This window comes from Castanea sativa, chromosome 9 (assembly GCF_040712315.1).
Source record: "Castanea sativa cultivar Marrone di Chiusa Pesio chromosome 9, ASM4071231v1".
Classification (NCBI taxonomy): Eukaryota; Viridiplantae; Streptophyta; class Magnoliopsida; order Fagales; family Fagaceae; genus Castanea; species Castanea sativa.
In genome coordinates this window covers 45,822,139-45,847,588 of record NC_134021.1, presented here as the reverse complement: position 1 = coordinate 45,847,588, position 25,450 = coordinate 45,822,139, and the positions used below count along the sequence as shown (strand labels likewise).

At 37.3% G+C, this 25,450-nt stretch overlaps 1 protein-coding gene across 1 annotated transcript; it reads right to left on the bottom strand.

Moving 5' to 3' along the window:
- Positions 1–16,967: 16,967 nt before the first annotated feature.
- LOC142611281 (cytochrome P450 81E8-like) lies at positions 16,968–20,143 on the bottom strand. Its single transcript, XM_075783371.1, has 2 exons — positions 19,220–20,143; positions 16,968–17,613 (listed from the first exon to the last, which is right to left on the bottom strand). Exons 1-2 carry the CDS (start codon positions 20,111–20,113, stop codon positions 16,987–16,989), a joined length of 1,521 nt encoding a protein of 506 aa, XP_075639486.1. The 5' UTR covers positions 20,114–20,143; the 3' UTR covers positions 16,968–16,986.
- Between the last annotated feature and the right edge of the window lie 5,307 nt (positions 20,144–25,450).

Here is a 25,450-nt window from a genome sequence, read left to right as displayed (position 1 = left end):
GTTGAACCTTTTCTCCATTACCCAGTTAGACTTGATCTTATAGTAGCCTTCTTTCCCTTGAAGCACAAACCTCCAATTTGTTTACTAATTCCTTTGCACGGATCGTAGTACGTGACTAACTTCAGCAACTTGAATGGTTGTTGTTGGCTGCAAAGTTCTCCATTTCATCAACAATGAAGATCGAGAAGTACTTGGTTACAAAACCCAACGGCGTACAAACGCAGTAGCTTCTTATAGAGAAATTATGCATTTGGTCACTGTATCCGTATATGACGACTTTTAAAAAAAACCTTATATATGTCTAGGGTTGTGAGAAAAGAAACCCTATAGATACATATAAGCTTAGGCCGGATTTCAAATTTGAAAATTTTGAAATCGTAATTCTCGATAGATCGTGTGGGTGTCAAGTTATCTATCGAGCTTCAAATTAAGTCTTGATGGCAGCTATCTGTTGAGCTATCTGTTGAGAATTAATGAGCAGCTTTTCTTCACTTATTTCTTACATCAATCTTCATGTCTTTAATACTTGACTTGAATAACATGTTCTTGAAGTACTAAACCCATCTTAGATATACCTAATTACAAGAAAAGTGCATTTTGTCAAAGGATTAGCCAATTATAGAAAAATATGACCCTAACAATCTCCCCCTTTGACAATCCGTGACAAAACCACAAACAAAAATTATGAGAGAAGTCTAACACAACTATCCCATAACTTACAAAAGTACATAAGTATAACCTTACCATGAACTCTTGAAAAACTTTGCAAGAAAAGAGATTATGGCATGGTAGACTTGTAACCTGTCTTAACTGAAACACTTAAACAAGATTCATCAAGGCATTAAGTGTGAAGTATAGACAAGTTGTATAAAAGAAGGAACATGTGTATAAAGAGAGAAAAGAAACAACACATGTGAGATAAGGTGAAAAACATACATCATCATATATATAGAAAGAATAATACAATGTATGTAAAAAATGGTCACAAGACCATGGTACATGAAGTGAGAACAGATACATTAAAACCTCACTACATCTCTCAAAGCACTCTCCCCTATCTAGTATATCCTATGCTAGCTCTCCCCTTAACATAATGACTACTCTCATATACAAAACTATTCCCCCTTTATGTCACAAGTGACAAAAGGTGCATCACTAAGAGGTCGTCATCTCATCATCACTAGAAGAGCTAGAACCATCAGCATCATCATCATCTCCACAAGAAAAGGACTCCTCAGCAGGCTCGGGTGAAGGTGAGGGCGCAAAACCACCAAGACAAGACTGGCGGCAAGCGATGCGATGCGATAGATTCTGGTGTTCATCTGACACATCTCATCAGACAGATGGTCAAGATGACTACCAAAATCAGCACGCATGTGTTGAAACTGATCCATGATGTTAGTAAGAGAGACATCTGCCCTAGAGGAGGAAGAAGGGGCAGATGAAGAAGAGGTTCGAGGGGTAAGAGCTGCATCTATCGTCTCCACACGAGGCCGCTTCGTAGCCAGCTGTGCTGCACTCCTCCGGATAGACTCCTTGCTAATGGCACCTATAACATAGAAGAGAGGAGAGGGAGGAATGGTGACATGCATATGTGTGAGGATACGTGTGATAGCTGAAGGAAAGATGAGCTTATCATGTGTAGCTGTGTCTCGATAGACCTCTAAAATAGACTTTATCATGTGTGATGGAGAATCTATAGAGAGATCCTCCTTGAGAGAAAGAAGAAAAGGAACACGAGGCTTAGTGATTGTGTTATAGCGTAACCGTGGAGTGAGAACAAAGGTCATCACCATATTAAGGATCCTTGGACCCTTAGCAAACTCGGTTATGGAGAAATTTAGGGAACCTGCCCATAATGTGGCCTTCTCACAAAATAGTAAGGCCAACTCGTCACTAGAGATAGAAGAGAGATGCTCATGACTAGGGTAATCCGAATGATCCACCTTAGGGACGCGTAGTACCTTGGAAATAAGCTCTAGGGTAACTACGATACATGTACCACATAATATCATAGTAAGCCGAGGCACAAAAGTATCAATGGCATGCATATTGGAGTAAAACTCCTATATGAACACGTTGGGACACCTTGAGGGTTTCTCACATAGAGAATCCCATCCTCGAGAGCGAAATGCATTGAGTAGAGGAGTGTCTAGAAAGTCAGACAAAATGATTTGGTGTTTCGAATAAATCACTCGGTCAGAGAAGTTCTAGTCAAAGTCCTGTCATGATTGACGAGTTTTAGTGGTGAAATAGTTATTTATGTCTTTCTCTTAGAATTTTTTAGTCATTCTCGTCAAAAAGAGTGATATGGATATGAATGATAAAAGATCAACCAATCATACCCATCACAAAAATGAGCCACAAAAGCATTGAGATGCTCATCTAAGTTACAAGTGATACAAAGTTGAGAAACTTTGTTTCAAAGGCCATCTAAGGTACACAAGTACCAATATACACAAATACACATTGTTTTTGTATTTTTCTGATTTTTCCCTTTTTTGTTTAAAAAAAAAAAAGAAAGCAAAGCAAGCATATAAAAAGAAAGCATAAAAACTAGATGCATATGCATGAAGAAGGGGGGGGGGAGAGAGAGAAAGATCAATCCATGGATATAACACCAATGATTTGGCACAAGAATTCAAAGCATCTACCATCTAGAGGCTTTGTGAACAAATCAGCCTTTGATCATTAGTGTGAATGAATTCAAGGGTGAGAGTACCATCTTCAACTAACTCACAAATGAGGTGATGTTAGATCTCAATGTCCTTAGTTCGAGAATGTTGAACAGGATGTTTAGAAATGTTGATGGCACTGGTATTGTCATAGTATATAGAGAGATGCTATTGACAATACCATAGTCAAGAAGGAGTTTTTGCATCCAAAAGAAGTTAGGTACAACAGCTACCAGCAGCAATGTATTCAGCCTTATCAGTGGAGAGAGAGATGGAGTTTTGTTTCTTTCTCATCCACGAAATAAGGTTATTACCTAAGTAAAAACACCCACCAGAAGTACTTTTCGTGTCATCAGCATTCCCAGCTAAGTCCATATCAAAATATCCAACTAAGACATCATTAGTATCTTTATCATACCATACTCCAAAGTTACTAGTGGTCTTAACATATTTGATAATACGTTTTACCACAGTAATGTGAGATTCATTGGGATTAGCTTAATATCTAGCACACTCTAACATTGTAGCTAATGTTAGGCCTACTGGCAGTAAGGTAAAGAAGACTTCCTGTCATGCTTCTATACAATGAGGGATTAACACTCTTTCCTAACAAGTCAACAATGAGTTTAACATTTGGACTCAAAGGTCTTCTGACAGAGTTAGCAAACTCTAAACCAAACATGTTCACAAGATTTTTAGCATATTTAGATTGAGAGATGAAAATACCTGAGTCACTTTGATGAATCTACAATCCAAGGAAGTAGTTCAATTCTCCAATCATGCTCATCTCAAATTTAGTTTGCATCATGCTTGAGAAGGAGTGAGCCAAGTCATCTTTTGCAGATCCAAAGATGTCATCTACATAAACTTGAGCTACGACCAGTTTTCCCTCAGCTTTCTTGATGAACAAGGTTCAATAAGCTTGTCCTTCTATGAAGCCATTTGACACCAAATATTTAGTGAGGTGATCATACTACGCTTTTGATGCCTGTTTTAATCCATCAAGTACCTTCTTAAGGTAAAGCAACTTCTTAAGGTAAAGCAAATGATCTGGAAAGTGTGGTTCAATGAACCCTTTGGGCTAAGCTACATAGACTTCCTCTTTGAGAAAACCATTTAGAAAAGCACTCTTCACATCCATTTGATATAACTTAAACTTCAAGTGATAGGCCAATGCAAGTAAGACTCTTATGGATTCAATGCAAGCAATAGGTGCAAAAGTTTCATCAAAGTCCACTCCTTCTACTTGAGTGTATCCTTGGGCCACAAGTCTAGCTTTGTTTCGAATGACATTTTCTTCCTCATTAGTCTTGTTGCGAAATATCCATTTGTGCCAATCACTCCCTCCGGCCAAGGTACCAGTATCCAGACATTATTCCTTTGAAATTGATGAAGCTCATCATGCATGGCTTCAACCCAGCTTTCATCTTGAAGAGCATCTTCAACCTTGGCAGGTTCTACCTTTATCATTCCGAGGTGTATGCCCTTGTAAAGGAACAATTTGAGACAGTCTAGTCTTCTTCTACTCACAAATAGACCTTTTTCAATAATCATCAAGAGAGCTTTCAAATATCTTTTAGACTTGCTTGTTCTGAAAAACTTACGCATATAAATGTTAGAAACGCAAGAGACATTTGAAGAAAAAGATCTTTTCATGAAATTTGATTCCATGATAACAGGGGTCAATGGATCACACATCAAATATTAAAACCAAAATAGAGTGTGCCACTCTAAGACCACTTGTTGGGTTAAGATAGTTTGACCCCGCTTAATTAATTCAATTACCCAAATTGATTAATTAGGTTTTATTGCATGCAAATCGTGGAGGCACCAAAAAATACCAAAAATACTAAATGCAGCCGAAAACAAATTTGATATGGTAATTTGTTGACAAATGGGAAAAACCTCACGAGGTAAAAACCCCATTGGGTGATTTTAAGGTCACCACTCCCAAGAATTCACTAATTAACAATTAAGCGGTTATAAATATAAGGAATCTTATCAACTACCCTGGCCTATCCCAAAATACCAACCTACAGTTGAACCTTCGCTCCAATACCCAATTGAACTTGATCTTGTAGTAGCCTTATTTTCCTTGATGCACAAACCTCCAACTTATGACTAACTCATTTGCACGAATCTCAGTACATGACTAATTCTAGCAACTTGAATGGTTGTTGTTGGCTGCAAAATTCTTCACTTCATCAACAATGAAAATCAAAAAGTATTTGGTTACAAAACCTAACAACGTACAAATGCAGTAGCTTCTTATAGAAAAATTAAGCACTTGGTCACTATATCTGTATATGGCAGCTTTTAAAATATATATATATATATATATATATATATATATATGTGTGTGTGTGTGTGTGTGTGTGTGTGTCTAGGGTTGTGAGAAAAGAAAACTCTACACATACACATAAGCTTGGGCTGAATTTCAGATCTGGAAATTCTAAAATCGTAATTCTCGATAGATCGAGTTGGTGTCGAGCTATCTATTGCGTTTCGAATTAAGTCTCGATAGCAGCTATTTGTCGAGCTATCTGTCGAGAATTGATGACTAGATTTTCTTCAATTGTTTCTTGAATTAATCTTCATGTCTTTAATACTTGACTTGAACAATATGTTTCTTGAAATACTAAACTCATCTTAGATCAACCCAATTACAAGTAAAGTGTATTTTGTCAAAAAATTAGCCAATTAAAAAAAATATGACCCTAACAACAAAGACTAATAGTTGTCAAAGTTGAGTTGAGTTGAGTTGACTTTTTAAAATAAAGTTACAATTAATTTATACTTTTGATTGAATTTGGGAGTGGAGTGACTAAATTTGAATGTGTTTTTGATTTTTTTATTTTTCAAGTGGGAATTGAGGCATGGGCTAGTTAGTCAATCGGTAATTAGTAAATGTTAACACTAAAAGACAATTAAACAATTAGATAAGGGGTGATTCTAAAAAAAAAAAAAATCTAAATTATACAAATGGTGTGGGACAGGGGAGTGATTGAGTTAAGACATAAATAAATGTTAACACAACAAAAATTTTCTTAATAGAATTACAAAGACCAATAGTTGTCAAAGTTGAGTTGAATTGTTAAATAAAATTACAATTAATTTATATTTTTGATCGAATCTATGAGTGGAGGAGTGGTTGAATTTCAATGTGTTTTTAATTTGTTATTTGTTAAGTGGGGATTGGGGCAAGGGCCAATCAATCAATCAATAGTTAGTAAATATTAACATTAAAAGACAATTAAACAATAAGACAATGGGTGATTCTAAATAAATAATAAATTAATTAGACAGGGGGTGGGACAAGGAGTGATTGAGTGAAGACAAAAACAAATGTTAACATAACAAAAATTTTCTTAATAGAATTACAAAGACCAATAGTTGTCAAAGTTGAGTTGAGTTGTTATATAAAAGAATTGTACAGAGTAAAGACATAAACTAATTGATAAAAATATTCTAAGCAATAATAATTAAAGTTTACTTAACAACAATATAATTAATATGTTTATTGTATTCTTATTTTTTAATCTGAGATAAAAATTTCACTCTAGCCTAATTTCTGTATATATGTATGTGAAAGTTCCCTTCTAGAGACTTGAACCCTAGTCCTTGCCCCCCTACCCTTACAAGAACTTGTACTTATAAAGTGACCATCACGCCAATGTTGCACAGTGATATTGTATTTAGAAACAATAGATTATTTCCAAGATTTAATTTTAGCAATCATAATCAGTATGTTCATTATATGAAAAAACAATATACCAAATTAATTTATAGTTTATCTTTTATTATCTTTTTAGTACTATAGACAAATTTGAGTAAAACCATGTAAACTCAAAATTCATCTCTTACTCAAGATTCATCTTCTTATTGACCCTCTAGAAATAATTCCTAGAGCTTTCACTGCAAGAAATCGAATGATAAGACAAACTAAGAGAGAAGCCCTTGACGCTTTGCTCTTAAGTAGAGAAATTAATAAAATATACCTGACCACCTAATGTTTTACGACTACGCAGATAGCTAGATAAACATAAGCAACATTTGGGACCGTCTCAGCCCCATGTGAAAGTGAATTTTCATGCATCCGTTAGCAAGAAGAAATCATGTGGAGTAGCAGTGGGAAAAAATTATAAAAGATAATCAATTTTTGCTTGTGATGAAGTCGAAAAAATCACTAGTAAGCTGCAAGCACTCTCCAAACCGAGACAATACCTACAAAGAGAAAATAAAAGACCTAAAAGAGAGCACCGGTGTGGTGCCGGCCAAAAACCCTCTGAAGGTCAAGTTAGAATCTTTTTTTTTTTACAACCCTAGAGTGCTAGAGTTGAATCAATTGTGCGTACCTTGATGCTAGGGTTTCTAGGGTATTTATATTGGTGTAGAATTTCCTTTCCTTTTAGGATTCAACTTCCTTCTTGAGCTCTTTGCCATATAGGAGTCTTCTTATTATGGTCAAACGTGTAACGCAAGAACTCCAGGTGTACACGCTTGTGTGGAGATAAAGCAAAGCCGAGTCAAATACATCGTGTGACAAACAACTAAGGATTTATAATCAATCAATTATCAGACGGATACTCAATGATCGACACCGTCCTATATGCACTCCCACTGTATCAATCCGTCTACTTCCACTCCATCAACCTAGGACGGAGGAAAGATCCGTCTCATATTTTTTATCCTCTTCAGTTGCCCCCTTCACTCCTTGGATCCATCTTTCAACACTGGACGGATTCATGGAGTGATGCATATGTCAATTTATTGAGATAGGACGGATCTGGCTTACTTATGACGAAGGACACGTGGCCCTTATTGATTAGCTGTTCCCCTGAAACAAGGCGACCCTTCGTATTCTGTGCCCTTCGTTCTATAAAAGCCTGCCTTCTCTTCCTTCATTCTTCTCTTCCTATAAAAAATTTGCAATCAGAGCGCCACCGTCATTTCTATTGTGCATTATTGTTGTCCCACTAGTCTATCCGTCATTTTGTATTTGCTCGATCTCGATCCGGTATGTACTCTAAACCTTTCTTCTGTCTTTCTCTTTATTTTATTATTTTATATATATGCACTTTCTTTAGATCCGTCAGTGTCTTAGGTCATACCGTCATAAATGTAGGTAATGTCTAGTGCGTCAAGTATCAATTTTTTGTCCGCGACAGGGCAGGCTACAATGAGAGATTCCCGTCAGGTCCAAGAGATCCTGACACTTCAAGTGAAGAAAGGAATCCATCCAGTACCTCTCCTTCCCTAGATGATGAAGGTCTGGAGATGGAGAGTTCAGAGTTGTCAAGAAGTAACTTAGATGGTGTGGATCCCCCCGTTCAATCTGTGATTGGTCCGGACGGTCTTAGAGTGTTCGTCATGCTACCCCTCTGGATGGTGAATGATTTTAGGTCCTCAATCACTGAATCCCACCTCAAAACACTTAGGGCCAAGTATCAAATACTCAATAACATCCGTCTACGTCTCCCCCACAAGTCCGAGAAATGTTACTACAGGGGGGTCGACGGTGTTGGGATCTATGAGCAAGCACTAAAGGTAGGGCTCAGATTCCCTTTGAGTTCTCTCCACCGTCGGCTGCTTCAATACCTTGGCCTATCCATCACTCAAATCTCCCCAAATGCTTGGAGAGTATTCATAGGTGTAGAAGTTTTATATGGGGCCATGTCTGACGGTGCTCGAAGGTTGACAGTGGAAGAATTCTTCCACTGTTACCATCCGACGGAGATCGTTAAGTCAAAAGGAATGTACAGTTTTGTAGCCAGGAGCTTGTTGTTGAGGCTCGTCAGTGATACACCGGACTCCAATAGGGACTGGAAGAGTAGGTATTTCTTTTTGGAAAGGGACGAATGGATGTGTCGTCCAGGGGATGACACGTATATGCCCGTCGACACTACATGGGGCATAATGCCTCCGTCGGGTATGCTATTGCTTTAGATTCTGTCTAATTGAACTTTGAAAGTTATTTTATTTTTTTAAAAGTCTAACCGTCTTTTTTGTAGCTCGGGACCGTCCACAAGTTACTTTAGAGGAGTGGAGTTTCCTGGAGAGAATTTTCAACAAGACGAAGCTTCAAGAGAGGACGTGGGCACAACTCGTCACCCTTGATACTCTCTGTTGGTATTGTGAAGGTCCCGAACCCACATCTGCCTGCTGTCGTTACGACAGCAGAGTTCGCAAATGTAAGTCTGTCGTAACTCTCTCCGTCTTTTATTATCGTTATTATTTTTTATTCTTGCCTTCAAAACTGCACATCCGTCTTTGATTTACAGAAATGGACGCTGCCAAGAGAAGAGCCTTCATCAAATAATAAGCAGCGAAGAAAAAACAAGAGGTCGGTCAACCTAAGGAGATGGTTCCATCTTTTCCGTCAACATGGACCCAACTAGAGAAGACAGACTGTCTGCCGAAGAAGCAGAAGACCACTCCAGAGCCCGTCGTAGCGCTGGAGGCCGAAAAGCCACCCGTCAGGCATGGAAAGGGTAAGGGTTTGATGAAAGGCCCAATGCATACTGGTGAGAAACCACCCGTTCTCTTTCGAGAAGACTCAAGTTACGCCCTGGAAAAACTCTCGTCCATCTTGACGGCTGACGATTATGAGGACCTTGGCAACCACGCGACGGAGGCGATGGGAGAGACGGACCTCTTTAATATTGCACAGGTATTTTTGAAGCCATCCTCTAGCTTTTGTAATCTTCCTTCTTATCCGTCGTTTACATAGTGTTGTATTTTGCTTTCAGGCCATGCTGATGATGAAAGGGCTAATGGGCCGTTGTCTCAATCACGAGACAACTATAGACCGTCTTAGGAAGAAGAATAAGACGATGGAGGATGAGCTTCACGACCTAAAGACCTGGAAGATCAACATGGATAGGAAGCTTAAGTGCTCGGAGTAGGTTAGAGGTGAGCTGGAGAAGGAGAATGAGCAGTTACGTCAGATTTTGAAAGACAAGGAGAAAGAGCTGACGGACACTAAGACTCAACTCCACGATGCAAAAGAAGTTGCAGTCCAGGAGTATCATGACTCCGACCTTCTTTTGGCAGAGCTTGGGAGCTCCTTTGCTGACGAATTCGACGACGCCATCCGTTAGGTGAAGTCTTCGTATCCCGATCTGGACATGTCCCATGTCTCCATAGACGCTCAAGGGCAAACACTCGTGCAATCCGTCCGTTCAGAGAGCACAGATGATGTGTTTGCTATCACTGCTCCAACTGGCGAAGGTCAAACTCTCCCTCCAAGTCAACCAAACAACGGTCAAAAGATTGAAAACACTTCCCCAAAGCATCAGTAGTAGTTTTTTTTTTTCAATCGCGGTCAAAACTTTAACCGTTGTAATTTATTTTGTCGAACCGTCGTTTTGTAATTGTGCACATTTCATCTTATCGAATCTTATTAGCTTATTTGCTTGCTTTTTATCCATCGAGTATTTTTAATTTATTGCTGCATGCAAGTCTAATCATGTCGCAGAGGTCCGTCCAATTGTGAGTTGAATGTAATGAAGACATCTTTCATTTATGATGTCAGTCCGTCTCACAATTGGTATGTTTCTCACTTTAGAGGTCATTCCGTCCATTTTATGGACCGTACCCTATGTGAAATAATATGATAACAATCTTTGTAGGTTGATCCGTCCACTATTTGGACAATTTTTATCCATTTGGGGGATCCGTCCACAATGTGGTCTTTGATAGATATCCGTCCCTTATGCTGACAAAATAGGTATCCGTCCATTATGTGGACCAAATTTTTATCCATTTGGATGACCCATCCACTATATGGACTTCGTAGATATTTATTAATTTTTGATAACCCGTCCACTCTATATGGACTTAGTAGGGGTCCGTCCACTATGTGGACTTGGTAGATTTTTATCTATTTTGGATAATCCCGTCCACTATGTAGACTTAGTAGATGTCCGTCCATTATGTAGACCTGGTAGATTTTTATCCATTTTGGATAATCCCGTCCACTTGTGTGGATTTAGTAGATGTCCGTCCACTATGTGGACTTGATAGATTTTTATCCATTTTGCATAATCCCGTCCACTGTGTGGACTTAGTAGATGTCTGTCCACTATGTGGACATTGTAGATTTTTATCCATTTTGGATAATCCGTCCACTGTGTGGACTTTGTAGATTTTGAGCACAGTACATTTTATATGTTTTAAATAAAAACTCTTCTCATTATGACATATCGGTAGACTATATTGTTCATAAAAAAAAAAACTTTGGTTATAATAAATAAAAACTAATGACTATTTTAAGATAAATTGGAAAGGAGGTAGATGTTGTCTACGCCCCTCAACTACTGGTAGTATTTCTTCAAATGCTCTGTGTTCCATGGATGACTCAGTTTTCTTCCGTCTAACGTCTCCAAGTAGTACGTTCCCTTCCTGTGCCATGAAATGATTCTGTACGGTCCTTCCCAGTTAGGACCCAGTTTTCCTTAGGAGGCATCCTTTGTAGCACCGAGTACTTTTCGTAAGACCAGATCTCCCACCTGGAAATCCTTGTGCCTGACCTTGGAATTGTAATGTTTTGCCATCATGTCTTGGTATCGCGCTAGTCTTTGCGCAGCTACTGCCCTGACCTCGTCTACAAGGCTAAGTTGTAAACGCAATGCTTCGTTATTCTTGCTCTCGTTGTAGCTTTCCACAAGATAGCTTGCAAATCCTAACTCTGCCGGTATGAGGGCCTCAGTACCATACGCCAATCGAAACGGTGTTTCTCCTGTTGGTGTTCTCGCCGTTGTCTTGTATGCCCATAAAACACTTGGTAGCTCGTCCAACCAGATGCCCTTTGCCCCCTCGAGCCGGGTCTTGATAATCTTTAACAAGGACCAGCTCGTGACTTCAACTTGTCCGTTGGCTTGTGGGTGGGCGGGCGATGAGTAGTGATTTTTGATTCCCAGCTGAGAACAAAAGTCTCTGAACGCGTCGTTGTCGAATTGCTTTCCGTTGTTTGAAACGAGCACGCTTGGAATTCCATATCTGCAAATAATACTTCTCCACACAAAGCTACGGATGTTTTTCTCCGTGATAGTAGCCAGAGCTTCTGCTTCCACCCATTTGGTGAAGTAATCAATACCAACCACCAAAAACTTCAGCTGTCTTATCGCTGTAGGGAATGGACCCATGATGTCCAACCCCCATTGTGCGAACGGCCATGGAGCCGTCATAGGGGTGAGTTCTTCCGTTGGCTGCCTAATGAGATTGCCAAAACGTTAACACTTGTCGCAAGCTCTAACGTACGTATGGGCATCCTTTTGCATTGTTGGCCAGTAGTATCCTGTTCGGAGTAGCTTGTGCATTAGAGACCTTGATCCAGAATGGTTCTTACAAATTCCTTCATGGATCTCCCTCATCACGTAGTCTGCTTCTTCACGACCGAGGCATCTTAGATATGGTCGGGAGAATCCTCTTTTGTACAAGACGTTTTTAATCAGGACGAATCGGGCAATTTTAACCTTTAGCTTCCTCGCGTCTTCTTTGTTATCTGGCAACTTGCCGTCTTTGAGGTACGCCATAATTGGAACCTTCCAATCGTTCTTAGTGCTTACCTCCTGCATTCTAACGTCATCTAATAATGATGAAAGTTGGACGAAGGACAATGCCTGTTCTAGGGCGATCATAGGTTTGGTTGAAGCAGCCTTTGCGAGTCGATCCGCTTCTTGGTTCTCCTCTCTTGGGATTTGAATTATCGTAAATTGGAGGTCATTCGTTCGACCCTTCACTTCCCCGAGGTACCTTCTCATCCTCTCATTCTTACAATCATAGCTCCCATTAACTTGACTTGCTACGATTTGAGAATTGGAATAGACAACCGCCTTCCTAGCTCCTGCTGCTATCGCAAACTCTAGTCCCGCAACTAGGGCCTCGTACTCCGCTTCGTTGTTAGTAGTGGTCAAGTCCAGACGGATCATGCACTCGATCTTGTCTCCTTCCGGGGTGTGGAGTACGACCCCGACACCCCCAGCGTGCTTATTGGAAGATCCATCTGTGTGAATTCTCCATGTGGGCGTCTCTTCTGCCCCCTGCTCCTCAGCGATAGTGAATTCCGCAATGAAGTCTGCCAGTATCTATCCTTTCACGGCCGTTCGTGGCTGATATTGGATATCGTACTCACTTAGCTCGATTGCCCACAAAGCCATCCGTCCAGCAGTTTCGGGATTGCTCATTGCTCTCCGTAAAGGCTGATTTGTCAGGACATTTATGGTATGTGCTTGAAAATAGGGTTAGAGCTTTCGAGCTGCGATTACAAGAGCGAATGCGAGTTTTTCCATCCGTGGGTATCTTTCTTCTGCTCCTCTTAGTGCCCGGTTTATAAAGTACACGGGCTTTTGTATCTTTCCTTCTTCTCTGACGAGAGCTACACTGACCGCGGTTGATGAGACTGCAAGGTACAGGAACAATTCTTCCCCCGGCGTAGATGGGCTAAGCAACGGCGGAGCAGAGAGATATGCCTTCAACTCTTCAAATGCCTTTTGGCACTCGTCCGTCCATTTGAAAGATCTCTTTAGTGTTCGGAAGAAGGGGAGGCATTTGTCCGTTGCTCTAGATACAAACCTGTTTAAGGCTGCTATCTTCCCGGTTAAGCTTTGCACTTCCTTTACCGTCCTTGGAGGAGATAGTTCGATAATTGCCTTCACTCTCTCTAGGTTGACTTCAATGCCTCTCTGGGATACCATGAATCCCAAGAACTTTCCTGCGGTTACTCTGAAGGCGCATTTGTTTGGATTCAGCTTCATTTTGTATGTCCGAAGGGTATTGAAAGTCTTCTGGAGGTCCCGCAGATGATCAGACACCTTTACACTTTTTACCAGCATATCGTCCACGTAAACCTGCACATATCTACCAATTTGGTGATCGAACATTTTGTTCATCAATCTCTGATACATGGCTCCCGCGTTCTTAAGCCCGAAAGGCATTACCTTGTAGCAAAACAGCCCCTGGCTTGCCACAAATGAGGTTTTTTCTTGATCAGTCTTATCCAATTTGATTTGATTGTACCCGGAGAAGGCGTCCATGAAGCTCAAAAGTTCATGTCTTGCAGTGGAGTCTACCAAGGTGTCTATGCGTGGGAGTGGGTAATTGTCTTTAGGGCATGCTCTATTCAAATCCGTGAAGTCGACACACATTCTCCACTTTCTGCTGGATTTCTTGACCATTACCGCATTCGCCAACCAATCACGATAGTACACCTCCCGTATGAAGTCTACTTCTTGTAGCTTCTGCACTTCTTCTGCTATGGCTCGATCCCGTTCGGGGGCGAACACGCACTTTTTCTGTCGAACTAGAGAGAAAGAGGGTGACACGTTCAATTTGTGAACAATGATTGTTGGATCTATTCCTGGCATGTCTTCGTGGCTCCATGCAAAAACATCTTGGTTTTCTTTAAGGAATAACGCGAGCGCTTGTCGGACCGTTTGGTCGACTAGGGTGCCGATTCTGGTGGTTCGGTCGGGCCTAAAATCATCCAGTCGTACTTCCTCCAACTCTTCCACCGCTTCTGCTACTGTTCTCTGTTCCTCGATGTTCATTGCCTGTAGGTGGTCATCCATTTCTATCATGGCAACGTAACATTCCCGCGCAGCCACCTGATTTCCCCGCAGTTCTCCGACTCCGTATTCGATGGGAAACTTGATCATCAAATGGTAGGTAGAGGTGACAGCCTTCCACGCATTGAGTGTGGGTCATCCAAGTATGTCATTATATGCTGAGGAGCAATCAACCACGAGAAAAGAAACATCCTTGGTTATTTGCTGCGGGTAATCTCCCACAGTCACCGCCAACATGACGGCGCCTAAAAGATAGACCCTTGTTCCTCCGAAGCCAACAAGAGGCGTGCTTGTTGGGATCAATCGTTCTTTAGCAATCCCTATTCGTCTGGCACGCCCTGAAGATGCATTAGGGTCTTGAAAGATTCCAAGTGATCCAAAGGGTCCTTGGATCCGTCATAGTTCTCGATTTGTGGCATGCGAAACTTTGGAGGAAGGGGGCATGAATTCACGAGCACTGTGAAAGGCGAATCTGTTCTATGGACTAGGTTGTCCAGGTCACTGGAGATTCGTCCCCTCAGGGCGCTCATCATCACGTCCATACGTTCCCTCATCTGCTGCATCTCAACTGCGATGTGAGGAGGTAAGGTGTCCGAGACAGACGGCAGGTTGGTCTCCTGCCGCTTCGGTCTAGTCGGGGCATTGCTACCCTCAGGCCCTACTGCGTTCCTCCCCTCCAGATTAGCACCTTCCTGGTCTTCGTCTGGTGCACTTTGGTGTGCGTTACTTTGTCGTAGTTGCTCTTCTAAATCATGATTCTACTTGGTAAGGCGCTCAACCGCCGCCGCGAGCGTTTGGACTTACCTCTCTAGCGCTGTGGCGTGCGGTTCTTCGCCTTGATTGTTGGTTGTTGCCATTGATCTAGTGAGCACCATGCAACTTTTTGTCTTGGGAATAGAGAAAAGGCTAAATAGTCTTCTCTACTCTCTCGTTTCCCACAGACGGTGCCAACTGATGAAGTCGAAAAAATCACCAGTAAGCTGCAAGCACTCTCCAAACCGAGACAATACCTGCAAAGAGAAAATAAAAGACCTAAAAGAGAGCACCGGTGTGGTGCCGGCCAAAAACCCTCCAAAGGTCAAGTTAGAATCTTTTTTTTTACAACCCTAGAGTGCCAGAGTTGAATCAATTATGCGTACCTTGATGCTAGGGTTTCTGGGGTATTTATATTGGCGTAGAATTTCCTTTCCTTTTAGGATTCAACTTCCTTCTTGAGCTCTTTTCCATATAGAAGTCTTCTTATTATGGTCAAACGTGTAACGCAAGAACTTCAGGTGTACACGTTTGTGTGGAGATAAAGCAAAGCCGAGTCAAACACATCGTGTGACAAACAACTAAGGATTTATAATCAATCAATTATCGGACGGATACTCAATGGTCGGCACCGTCCTATATACATTCCCACAGTATCAATCGGTCTACTTCCACTCCGTCCATCTAGGATGGAGGAAAGATCCGTCTCATGTTTTTTATCCTCTTCAGCTTGTAAAGCCTTACGCATGACATAAGGTGTACCAAGTCCAACAACAAAAATAATCACAAACCAATAAGTTGGTTACTATTTGGTCTTTTTTCTTTAGTTTTTAAAAATTCAAACTTCTTCGATATTATTTACAAATGTAAATAATTAAGGATTAAGGAAAATAATAAAGCCACTGAACATCCTTGTAATCTTTCTGCCTCTCCCTTTTATTTGAATAACATTGAGAGGTTTATTGCTCACATACCAAGGTCAAAAAGACATCCTTGCAATCTTTCGACCTCTCCCTATTATTTGAATAACATTGAGAGGTTTATTGCTCATATACCAAGGTCAAAAAGGTTTTGGATATCTGTTAAAACCACATAGCTTTCATCCTAATTTTCAAGTTTTTCTTTAAAAAGAAAAAATTATGAATAACCTATGTTTCCCAAGTGGGAGAGTCTAAGATTTTTAACTTATTGATTTGTGATTATTTTCGTCATTGGGCTTGGTACACCTCATTTCATGTGTATCGGTTACAGTCTTGTATATATGGAGCAAGGCTTTCTGTAATAACATAGTTTTTCTCCTTTTTCTATGCTTAGTAGTCACATAATCTCTCCATGAGAGAGAGAGAGAGAGAGAGCTTAACAAAAAAATTATTCAAGCAAAGATGCAACTGAATGTATTTCTAGAATAAGCTCGATTGATTGTTTTCTTCTTCTTCACCATTGTCTTTCCCTTTAAAAAAATTATTTCTCATTTATTTGCTTTTGAAAATATTGTTTTAAATAAGGAAAGATGCAACTGAATTTAATATTCAAGTAGAGTCAATTCAAGATGCAAATCATATTATATATATATATATATATATATATATATATATATATATATATATATATATTGTCTGAAAACATTTCTCAAATTTCTAGACATTCATCTCACCAATTTAATAAACAAAAGTGTTTTTTTTTTCAATTAACTTTCAAATTTTAGACAACTTGATTTATTTATATCCTATAACAAAATATCCTAATTTAACATATAAATTTGGAAATGAAAAGTAAAATTATCCAAATCCTTCCTTATTCCTTAAACACATATATAAATCACTATCCAGTACAAGCAAAAAAAAAAGAAAATAAAACGGAATCAACTTAATATAGATACAATAATTCCATTTTCAAATTGAATATGTAATTGTTTATTTTAGTTTATTAAATGATTAAAATTATCTATGAATAACTAAGCAAGTCTCTAAAATGTAACTCAAGGAGATCGTTCAAACATCATTTGTCAACTTAGCAAGAAGCTTATGCATGATTGGGCGTGCTTTGCACATGGCCTCCAATGGCATGGCTTTAGGCATAATGATCCCACTACCTTCATCTATGTCAACCTCTTTTGTAGTAACCCTTTCCCACTCAAAGCTTTGAATCAACGAACCCAAAGTCAAGCTCACTGTACGTTGGGCGAGGCCTGCCCCAGGACAAGTCCTCCTCCCCATCCCAAATGGCATTAACTTATGTCCTTCAACCTCACCATTTTCAAACCTCTCAGGCTTAAAACTAGTTGCATCATCCCACACCTTAGGATCTCTATGTATGGCCCATGCATTGACCAATAACATTGTGTCATGCGGTACATCATATCCTCCAATGGTGCAATTAGCGGAGGACATATGGGGTACTAATAATGGTGCTGCTGGATACAATCGAAGGGTTTCTGAGACAATACTTTGGAGGTAATGTAATTTGGAAACATCTGACTCCTCAATCAATTTCTCTTCTCCAATTTGATTATCTATTTCATCTCTAGCCTTCTTTAATATATTAGGATGATTCAGTAGATTAGTCATTGCCCACTCTAATGTGACTGCTGATGTATCAGTCCCAGCCAATAACAATACCTGCACATTATACATGAGGTGTTTAGAATGAACAATAATATATTAATGGCTAAAATCCAAAATTGATCCTTTAAGTTTTAACTTTTGTCATTTTAGTCCTCTAAGTTTTAGTGTTATCATTTCAGTTCATTAAGTTTTCAATTTTGTCATTTCAGTATTTCGTTACCTTTTAGTTAAGTGCTGCCATTAACTAAGCCAAAACGACGTTGTTTTGAGCTTCTTTTTTTTTTTTTTTTTTAATTTCGTAATTAAAACAAGATGGAAAATTGTTATTAAAAAAAAATTCAGGGAAACGACGTCATGTCCCTGCCCCTGAAAATCAAAACAAAAAACCCCACCCAACCGATACCCTAGCCTTACTGATTTCTAAGAAAACAATTGACCAAATAGTGAGAAATCAAGAGGGGAAAGGAAGAGGGAGAAGGATTATCCACAATTCTCTTGTCACAAAGTAAATTTATATCTTCGTTAGTTTTGATAAGTAAAACTAACATAGCAATGTAAGCAGTAAAAAATTGACCTCCGGCACAACTTGTTGGCTCAAATGCTATAATATTCTGAAATAGAGTTTCCCACAAATCAGATAATTCTACGGGTGGGATTTCCAACATATTGTTTTTGAATTCTAGGTCAACTAAGCGTTTACCAAACGAACCTGAAACTTCACTCCTGCCTCATCTAGTTGTGTTGCAGGGTACCGAAATTCTTCACAGCCATAGTCTATTGACGATAGGCTTTTTAATGGAGATAGCAGAAGGTTCTAAGCAGGTTTGTGATGTGTTCTATTTGCCATGCTTCATTAGGGTATATTCGCTGAATGTTAAGGTTTTCAAAGAAGTGAAAAGTAAGCTTTGTCAGACTTGGGTAGTTGCCACAGGTAATTACAATTTTGAATAGAATCTCAATAACAAAGAATGGAAGTTGATTCTCAACAATAAAAGTATTTCACCCTCTCCTCCGTTCTCTCCCTCTTCCTTTCCCTCTCTCGATCTCTCACTATTTTGTCAATTGTTTTCTTTGAAATCGATGAGGCTAGGGTATCGGTGGGGTGGGGTTTTTTGTTTTGATTTTCAGGGGCAAGGTAATGACGTCGTTCCCCCGATTTTTTTTTTTTAATAACAATTTTTCATTTTGTTTTAATTACAATTTTAAAAAAAAAAAAAAAAACCTCAAAACGACGTTGTTTTAGCTTAGTTAACGGTAGTACTTAACTGAAGAGTAATAGAATACTGAATTGATAAAGTTTAAAACTTAGAGGACTGAAATGAAAAAAGTTGAAACTTAAAAGATCAGTTTTAGATTTTAACCTATATTAAATAAAAACTGTTTGTTCATATGTTATGGGACATTTAACAATAATGATTTGAATGTAACTAATTTTTATTTGATAAACTGTATGTAACTAGTTAGTCAAATGTAATTGTGGATTTTATTTTTGGGGGACTAAATAATGTCACTTTTTCGCACTAGACAGCAATTCCAATGAAACTACTAAAGAAAACTAAAACATATAATTGCATGATTGCCTTTTAAGATGCAAGAATCAAACAAAACCTTGACTTCCTAGTTTTCTCAATATAAATGAAGCATTACTGAGTGCACTTACCAATATAAGCCCCTTGATGATTTGGTCTGTGTAGTACTCTGGCTGCGATTTTTGCAAAGAAAGCATATGGTCAATCATAGTGTTACCCTCTTCCTCCTTATGCCTTTTCTCATCAATAAGTGCTTGCATGAACTCATCCATCCTCTTTGAGAGACTCTTCAACTTCTTCTCCAAACCTCCATAATCCATCCATCGCAAGATGGGTACAAACTCCGCTGGATTTGATGCCCCTCCAAACCTTGTTATCTCTTTCATTATCCGCCTAAACTGTCTTGCTTCTTCCTCGTCCTTCATGTCCTCATCGTACTTGTAGTACCGTTTCCCTGCCACCATTCTCATAATGGTGTTAAATGTCATCTCCAAGACCATTGATTGTAGCTCCACCTTGGCGAACTTGTGGCAAGAATTGTGTGACAGTTTTCGTAGCAAGTGCTCGATCTCATCCCTTCGAATGCCTAAGAAATTGTTGAGGCGATTGTTTGAGAATATTTCAAGGGTACTAATGCGGCGGAGGTTGCGCCAGTGATCGCCATATGGGGATTGTACTAAGGTGGTGTTGTTGTAGGCAAGGTGCTTGCCTAGGAGGGTGGGAGGACGATTGGCTAATACTATGTCATTCTTTGTGAAGCATTCTTCAACTGCTGATGGGGATGACACAATGACCACAAGTTGTGAACCAAATTTGAGTGAGAATATTTGACCATATTTTTGTGAGAGGGCAAGGAAAGTACGGTGGAGTGGTTTTTTAATGATATGCAGATGGCCGATAATTGGAAGAGAAGGTGGGCTAGGTGGGAGGTGTTTTGGTCGAGTAGTTCTTGTTTTGACGATGAGCTTGATAGCAACAAGAAAGATGAGAAGAGTGAGAGACAAATATAGTAAGATGGCTACCATGTTTATTTTTTATGATAATTTGATATTGAAATGATTTCTGATGCTTTGTGTTTGAAGATGCATGCATGTGGTCACTACATATTTATAGGAACTAGCCAGTTAGTGTTTGAATATCATTTGTGTACACCACATTGATTGAAGATAACATTTCACGTTTGGGAGTTTGGACAGATGTGGTGCCTTTTTGTTTCTCTCATTTGATTTGCGTCACCGAGTACATAATCACATTATATATATATATATATAAATATAATAACGAAATATCTGAAATTCCCACAATTTTTCACGTTAGCATAATATTTAAATAAAATTATCATTTTATTTAAATAAATTATTTTTGTTTAGTTCAAACTTATCAAGGAGTGAAACTCTATCTCTCTAACAAGTCCAACTTAAACTCAAACTCATTATTTTTACCAAGGAGTGAAACTCTATACTCAAACTCATTATTTTTACCAAGGAGTGAAACTTTATCTCTCTAACAAGTTCATATTAAACTCAAACTCAAATGTTGATGAGCATTAGACCAATCAACATCCGAGTAAACATTAATAAGCCAAAGAAAAAAAATCCACTGGAAGAGGTCATGATGGATAGTATCGCTTTGATAGATTTAAAATTCATCAATTGGGTGAATTTTTGTCTTCATACCATTAGTCAATGACTCAACATGATAAATTTTGATAAATAAAAGGTATTTTAGTTATTTTAAACTTTGATGCACAAAATTGATAAATCCGGCATCCAATTAGGAAAAATTATATTGAATTTAGCATTTATTCATAGTTTGAGTATGAATAAGCCAAAAAAGAAAAAAAAAATCTTTGGAAGAGGTCATGGTGGATAGGATTGCCCAGATAGCTTTGAAATTCATCAATAGGGTGAATTTTTGTCTTCATTTTATTAGTCAATATGATCAAAGTTTGATAAATAAAAGGCATTTTGATTATGTTAAACATTGCTAATCAAAGGTAATGGCTTACAAATTTTTTGAAAGTCATTGCACGTTTAAGCAATGGCTTCTTCATCAAATTGTAACACAAATTAATGTCATACAAGAGCAAATCATGCAATTGTGTAGTTTTTTAATCAATTTAATTTTTTATAAAATTAATTTTAGTCTACCTCACAAATAGATAGGTTCCTGTGCATAGTACGGGTTAGCCACTAGTATACTATATAATAAAAGTTGAGTTTAGAAATCGTGGTTGCCCCAAGTGGCTTCACCAAATAGAAGATTTTTTTTTAATATATTTTAAAAATATGTATATAATTGTTTTTCTCCTATAACTTCTAAGTTGATAAAAAACTTAATTTGATTACAATCTAAATTCTTTATCTAATCCATCTACTATAATTTCTAAGTTGATAAAAATATTAATTTGATTACAATCTAAATTCTTCATCTAATCCATTTAATCCTTATTTTTTAAGTGTAGTGTATTATAATTTAAATTCTCCATCTAATCCATTTAATCCTTATTTTTTAAGTGTAGTGTATTATAATTTAAATTTTCCATCTAATCCTTATTTGTACCTATAGTGCATTATAAAAAAAAAGTTGTTTTAACAAGACACGCAACTTACATTAAAAAATAAGTGTTTTAACAAAACATGCTACCTACATTTAAAAAAATGTAAAATTTTAAAAAGAAATTAAATTTAGTTGGTTTTCTTCTTTGAAAAGTAAATTTAGTTGGTTGGTGTGTACAACTACAACCTACAACTGTGACTATCTAAATATTATCAACAAAACCTAAAATAATAGGATAGAAAGAAAAAAAATCCAAAAGATAAAATATTAAAATGTGTACCTAGAAGTATAGCTAATCCCATGAATTTATAAAAAAAAAAAAAAAAAAAAGACCACTTTCATTGGGAGGATATACACACGGGGATGAATCATATACTATATAATAAAAGTTGGGTTTAGAACTCGTGGTTGTGCCAAGTGGCTACACTAAATTGTAGAAATTATTTTAAAATTTTTAAAAAATAAATACTATAATTTTTTGGTACTTATCTTCTTCTCCTATAATTTCTAAACTAATAAAAATCTTAATTTAATTACAATCCAAACTCTTCATTTAATCCTTTTATTTTTATAATTTATAAGTTGATAAAAAATTTTAATTTGATTACAATTCAAACTCTTCATCTAATCATTTTTATTATTTAAAAAACAAAAAACAACAACAATCTTCATCTATTCCTTTTTTATAAAAAATTAAATTATATTACTTATTGTAAAAAAAAACATAATACCCCAAAAAAAAATAGCTACGTATTCAACAGCAAAATCTTCTTCTTTACACGTGACTTTGTTTTTAAATAATTATTGTTCATATTGACTTACGAAATTTTTTTTTAGATAAAGTTAAAAAAATTGTAAATAAGGTAATAAGTATTTGAGTTTAAAGTATACAACTTCTCTTTCTTCTAAAAAAAAAAGTACCTATTCTATATATAATAAATGTTTGTTCTTCTAAAAAAATCGTTTGTTTGTTTTTTTGGTTATAAAAGAAAAGTTTCCATTTTTCCATAAAAAAAATGTTTTCCTTTTTCTATCTCTTCATATGACCTTTTTTTTATTTCACTTTTTATGGGATTTATGAGATAACAACAAACAAATTGATTAAAAATCTTAATTCTAATAGGATTTAAATTCTATATCAAATGAAACTCTCTCTCTCTCTCTCTCTCTCTCTCTCTCTCTCTCTCTCTCTCTCTCTCTATATATATATATATATATCCTTTTTGAAGTGAAGTTTATTCCAATGTGTGAATGTATAAATCCCATGAAAAGTATGCATTCTTTCTTTATTATTATTTTTTCATTTTGTTTAAGCTATTTTTTTTTAACTTCAAAAATATTAATAAAAACTTCTCGCACACGTTTTAACCCAATTCATAATATTAAATTTTCATACTCATTTATTCTCTTCTACAATAATTGATTTAGGTTTTAGTTACATACTTACACTTTCATTTCTTAAAGTGATAGAGAAAACAAACAGGTTTATTCTTTCTTCTTTCTCTAAACTTATATCTTAATTTATAATTTGTGTTAAATTCTTAATTTGAAATCATGAATAAGTTTGATTATATTCTTTAGGCCTGTCCACGGGTCGGTCCAGGTAGGGTTTGTGCCCAACCCGGAACCGACCCGATCTTGTCGGGTTGCAGAACGGCAGACTTGCCGGCGACCGTGAAACACCACGATTCGAGTTGGATCGGACTCAGGTAGACGGCGGTCGGATCCAACTTCGACTGAAAAACTCAAATCAAGAACCAAACTTGATACAATTTTCACATATCTGAAAGAAAAAAATCTATACTAACGAACAAGTTTACAAAACCAAACACCAGTAGCCCACAAATCTAAAGAACACAAACAGATTTTCTAAAAACTACAACCTTGACTCGCAGATCGGAGATGTTGAGTGGCAGAGATTGTAGATCAACGATGGTGAATGGAAGAGAATCGCAGATCGGTGATGATGGAGGTAGAGAGATCAGCGCAGATCGGCGATGGAGGTTGAGATTTTGGCGCAGATCGGCGATGATGGAGGTTGACAGCGATGGCACAGATCGGCGATGATGAGGTTGACAGTGATGAGCTCAGCGATGTTGAGATATCAGTGTAGATCAGCAGCACATGTCGGAGATGTTGAGAGATTGAGAGAGCGAGAGAGAAGCTTGACTGAGAAAGAATGAGAACTGAGAACTATATGAGAGACCTGAGAACTAACAGGTTATATATCACAGTCGGGTCGGGTAGATTGGGTTTTGGAAGGGAAGACTCGTCACTCGACCCGCCGGAGTCGGTTTGGGATGGCAGGAACCCGCCACCGACCACCAAACAGTCGGGTTGGACGGCGGACAGGTCGGGTTTGGTCGGTTTGGCCGGGTGGGTCGGGTGCTCGGATTGGTTGGACAGGCCTAATATTCTTTATATTGAATGTAAATTGTTGTTTATAGGTTTTTGGTTGTGTTATATTCTTCGGAAAGAAAGAAATAAAATAAAATAAAATAAAAGAGTTTATATAAATTTGGCAACAAAGCTAAATAGATAAGTTTAAGAAATGTTTACTAATAATAGTTTTATCAGTAACTTTTTATTAACATGATTTAAAAAAAAAATTGAATAGAGAGATAATTTATTAACGTGATTTAAACTCTACTAAAACTCTTTAAGGGATTGGTTTAAAAATATTTCAAAGTAATTTTCTAATTATTAACTACTATGCGCTAACTTCTAACTACCAAAACCCACAATTGAAATACTAATCCGTATGAGATACCACTTCCAAAGATTAATATCTTAGTTATTATATATTATAAGCTAACCTTTTTTTTTTTTTTTTCAAAAGAAGCGTTTCTCTTTCTCCCTGCAAAACAAAAGGATTATAACAAGAATTAGCTAGACAGGGGTAAGACTACACTGCCTCTTTTCAACAATAAATGTTAAATTCTGATAATTTTTCAATGCATTTACACACTCTACACAAAGGGATTATAATAAGAATTAGCCAGATAGGGGTAAGACTACACTACCTCTTTTCTACAATAAATGTTAAAACAGATAATTTTTCATGCATATACACACACATGTAGCATGCAACACACGACTTAAACTTGGTAGGGTGAAACTCACTTAAGTTTCAGTGCCTTCTTTCATGCTTTTAAGGACAAAAATTGAATTCTCATGTGTCTCTCTCTACTTCAAATTTTTAAATATATAATAATTTAGATTGTTCTTAATTATTGAATTGAGGTTTCACTTAAACATGATTTCAATTATTGTTTTGGATAGTTTTTAACTATTAAATTAAGGAGTTTTCCATTTAAATATATGTGATTAATTGAGTCTTAAAGTTCAATGTATTATTGAAAATCATTATATATATATATGTATTTTATGATACATTAGTCTCACACAACATGCATTCATTATGTAACTTAAAAGTAAAATATTCGTTTATTTTTATTATTTATTTTAAGTAAATTAATAAAAAAACTATTTACATATAAATTTTTATTAAGTCGTGCATTGCACATGCATAATGCTAGTATATATATATAATCTGTGGATAAGGAGAAGCTATACCTTGTACCGGGTATATGTTAACTCTCAGGCAGGTTAGAAACAAGGGCGACACTATAGCCAACCTAAGGGGTTCAAATGAACCCCTTGAACTGGCCATTTTTTTAATATATATAATTTTTTTTTTTACCTCCAAAAAAAAAATTTTGAACACCGACTTTAAATTTTGTTTAAACCATACTAAAATAAGCTTAAATATGATCATCTTAGCACAATCTTCCCAATATTTT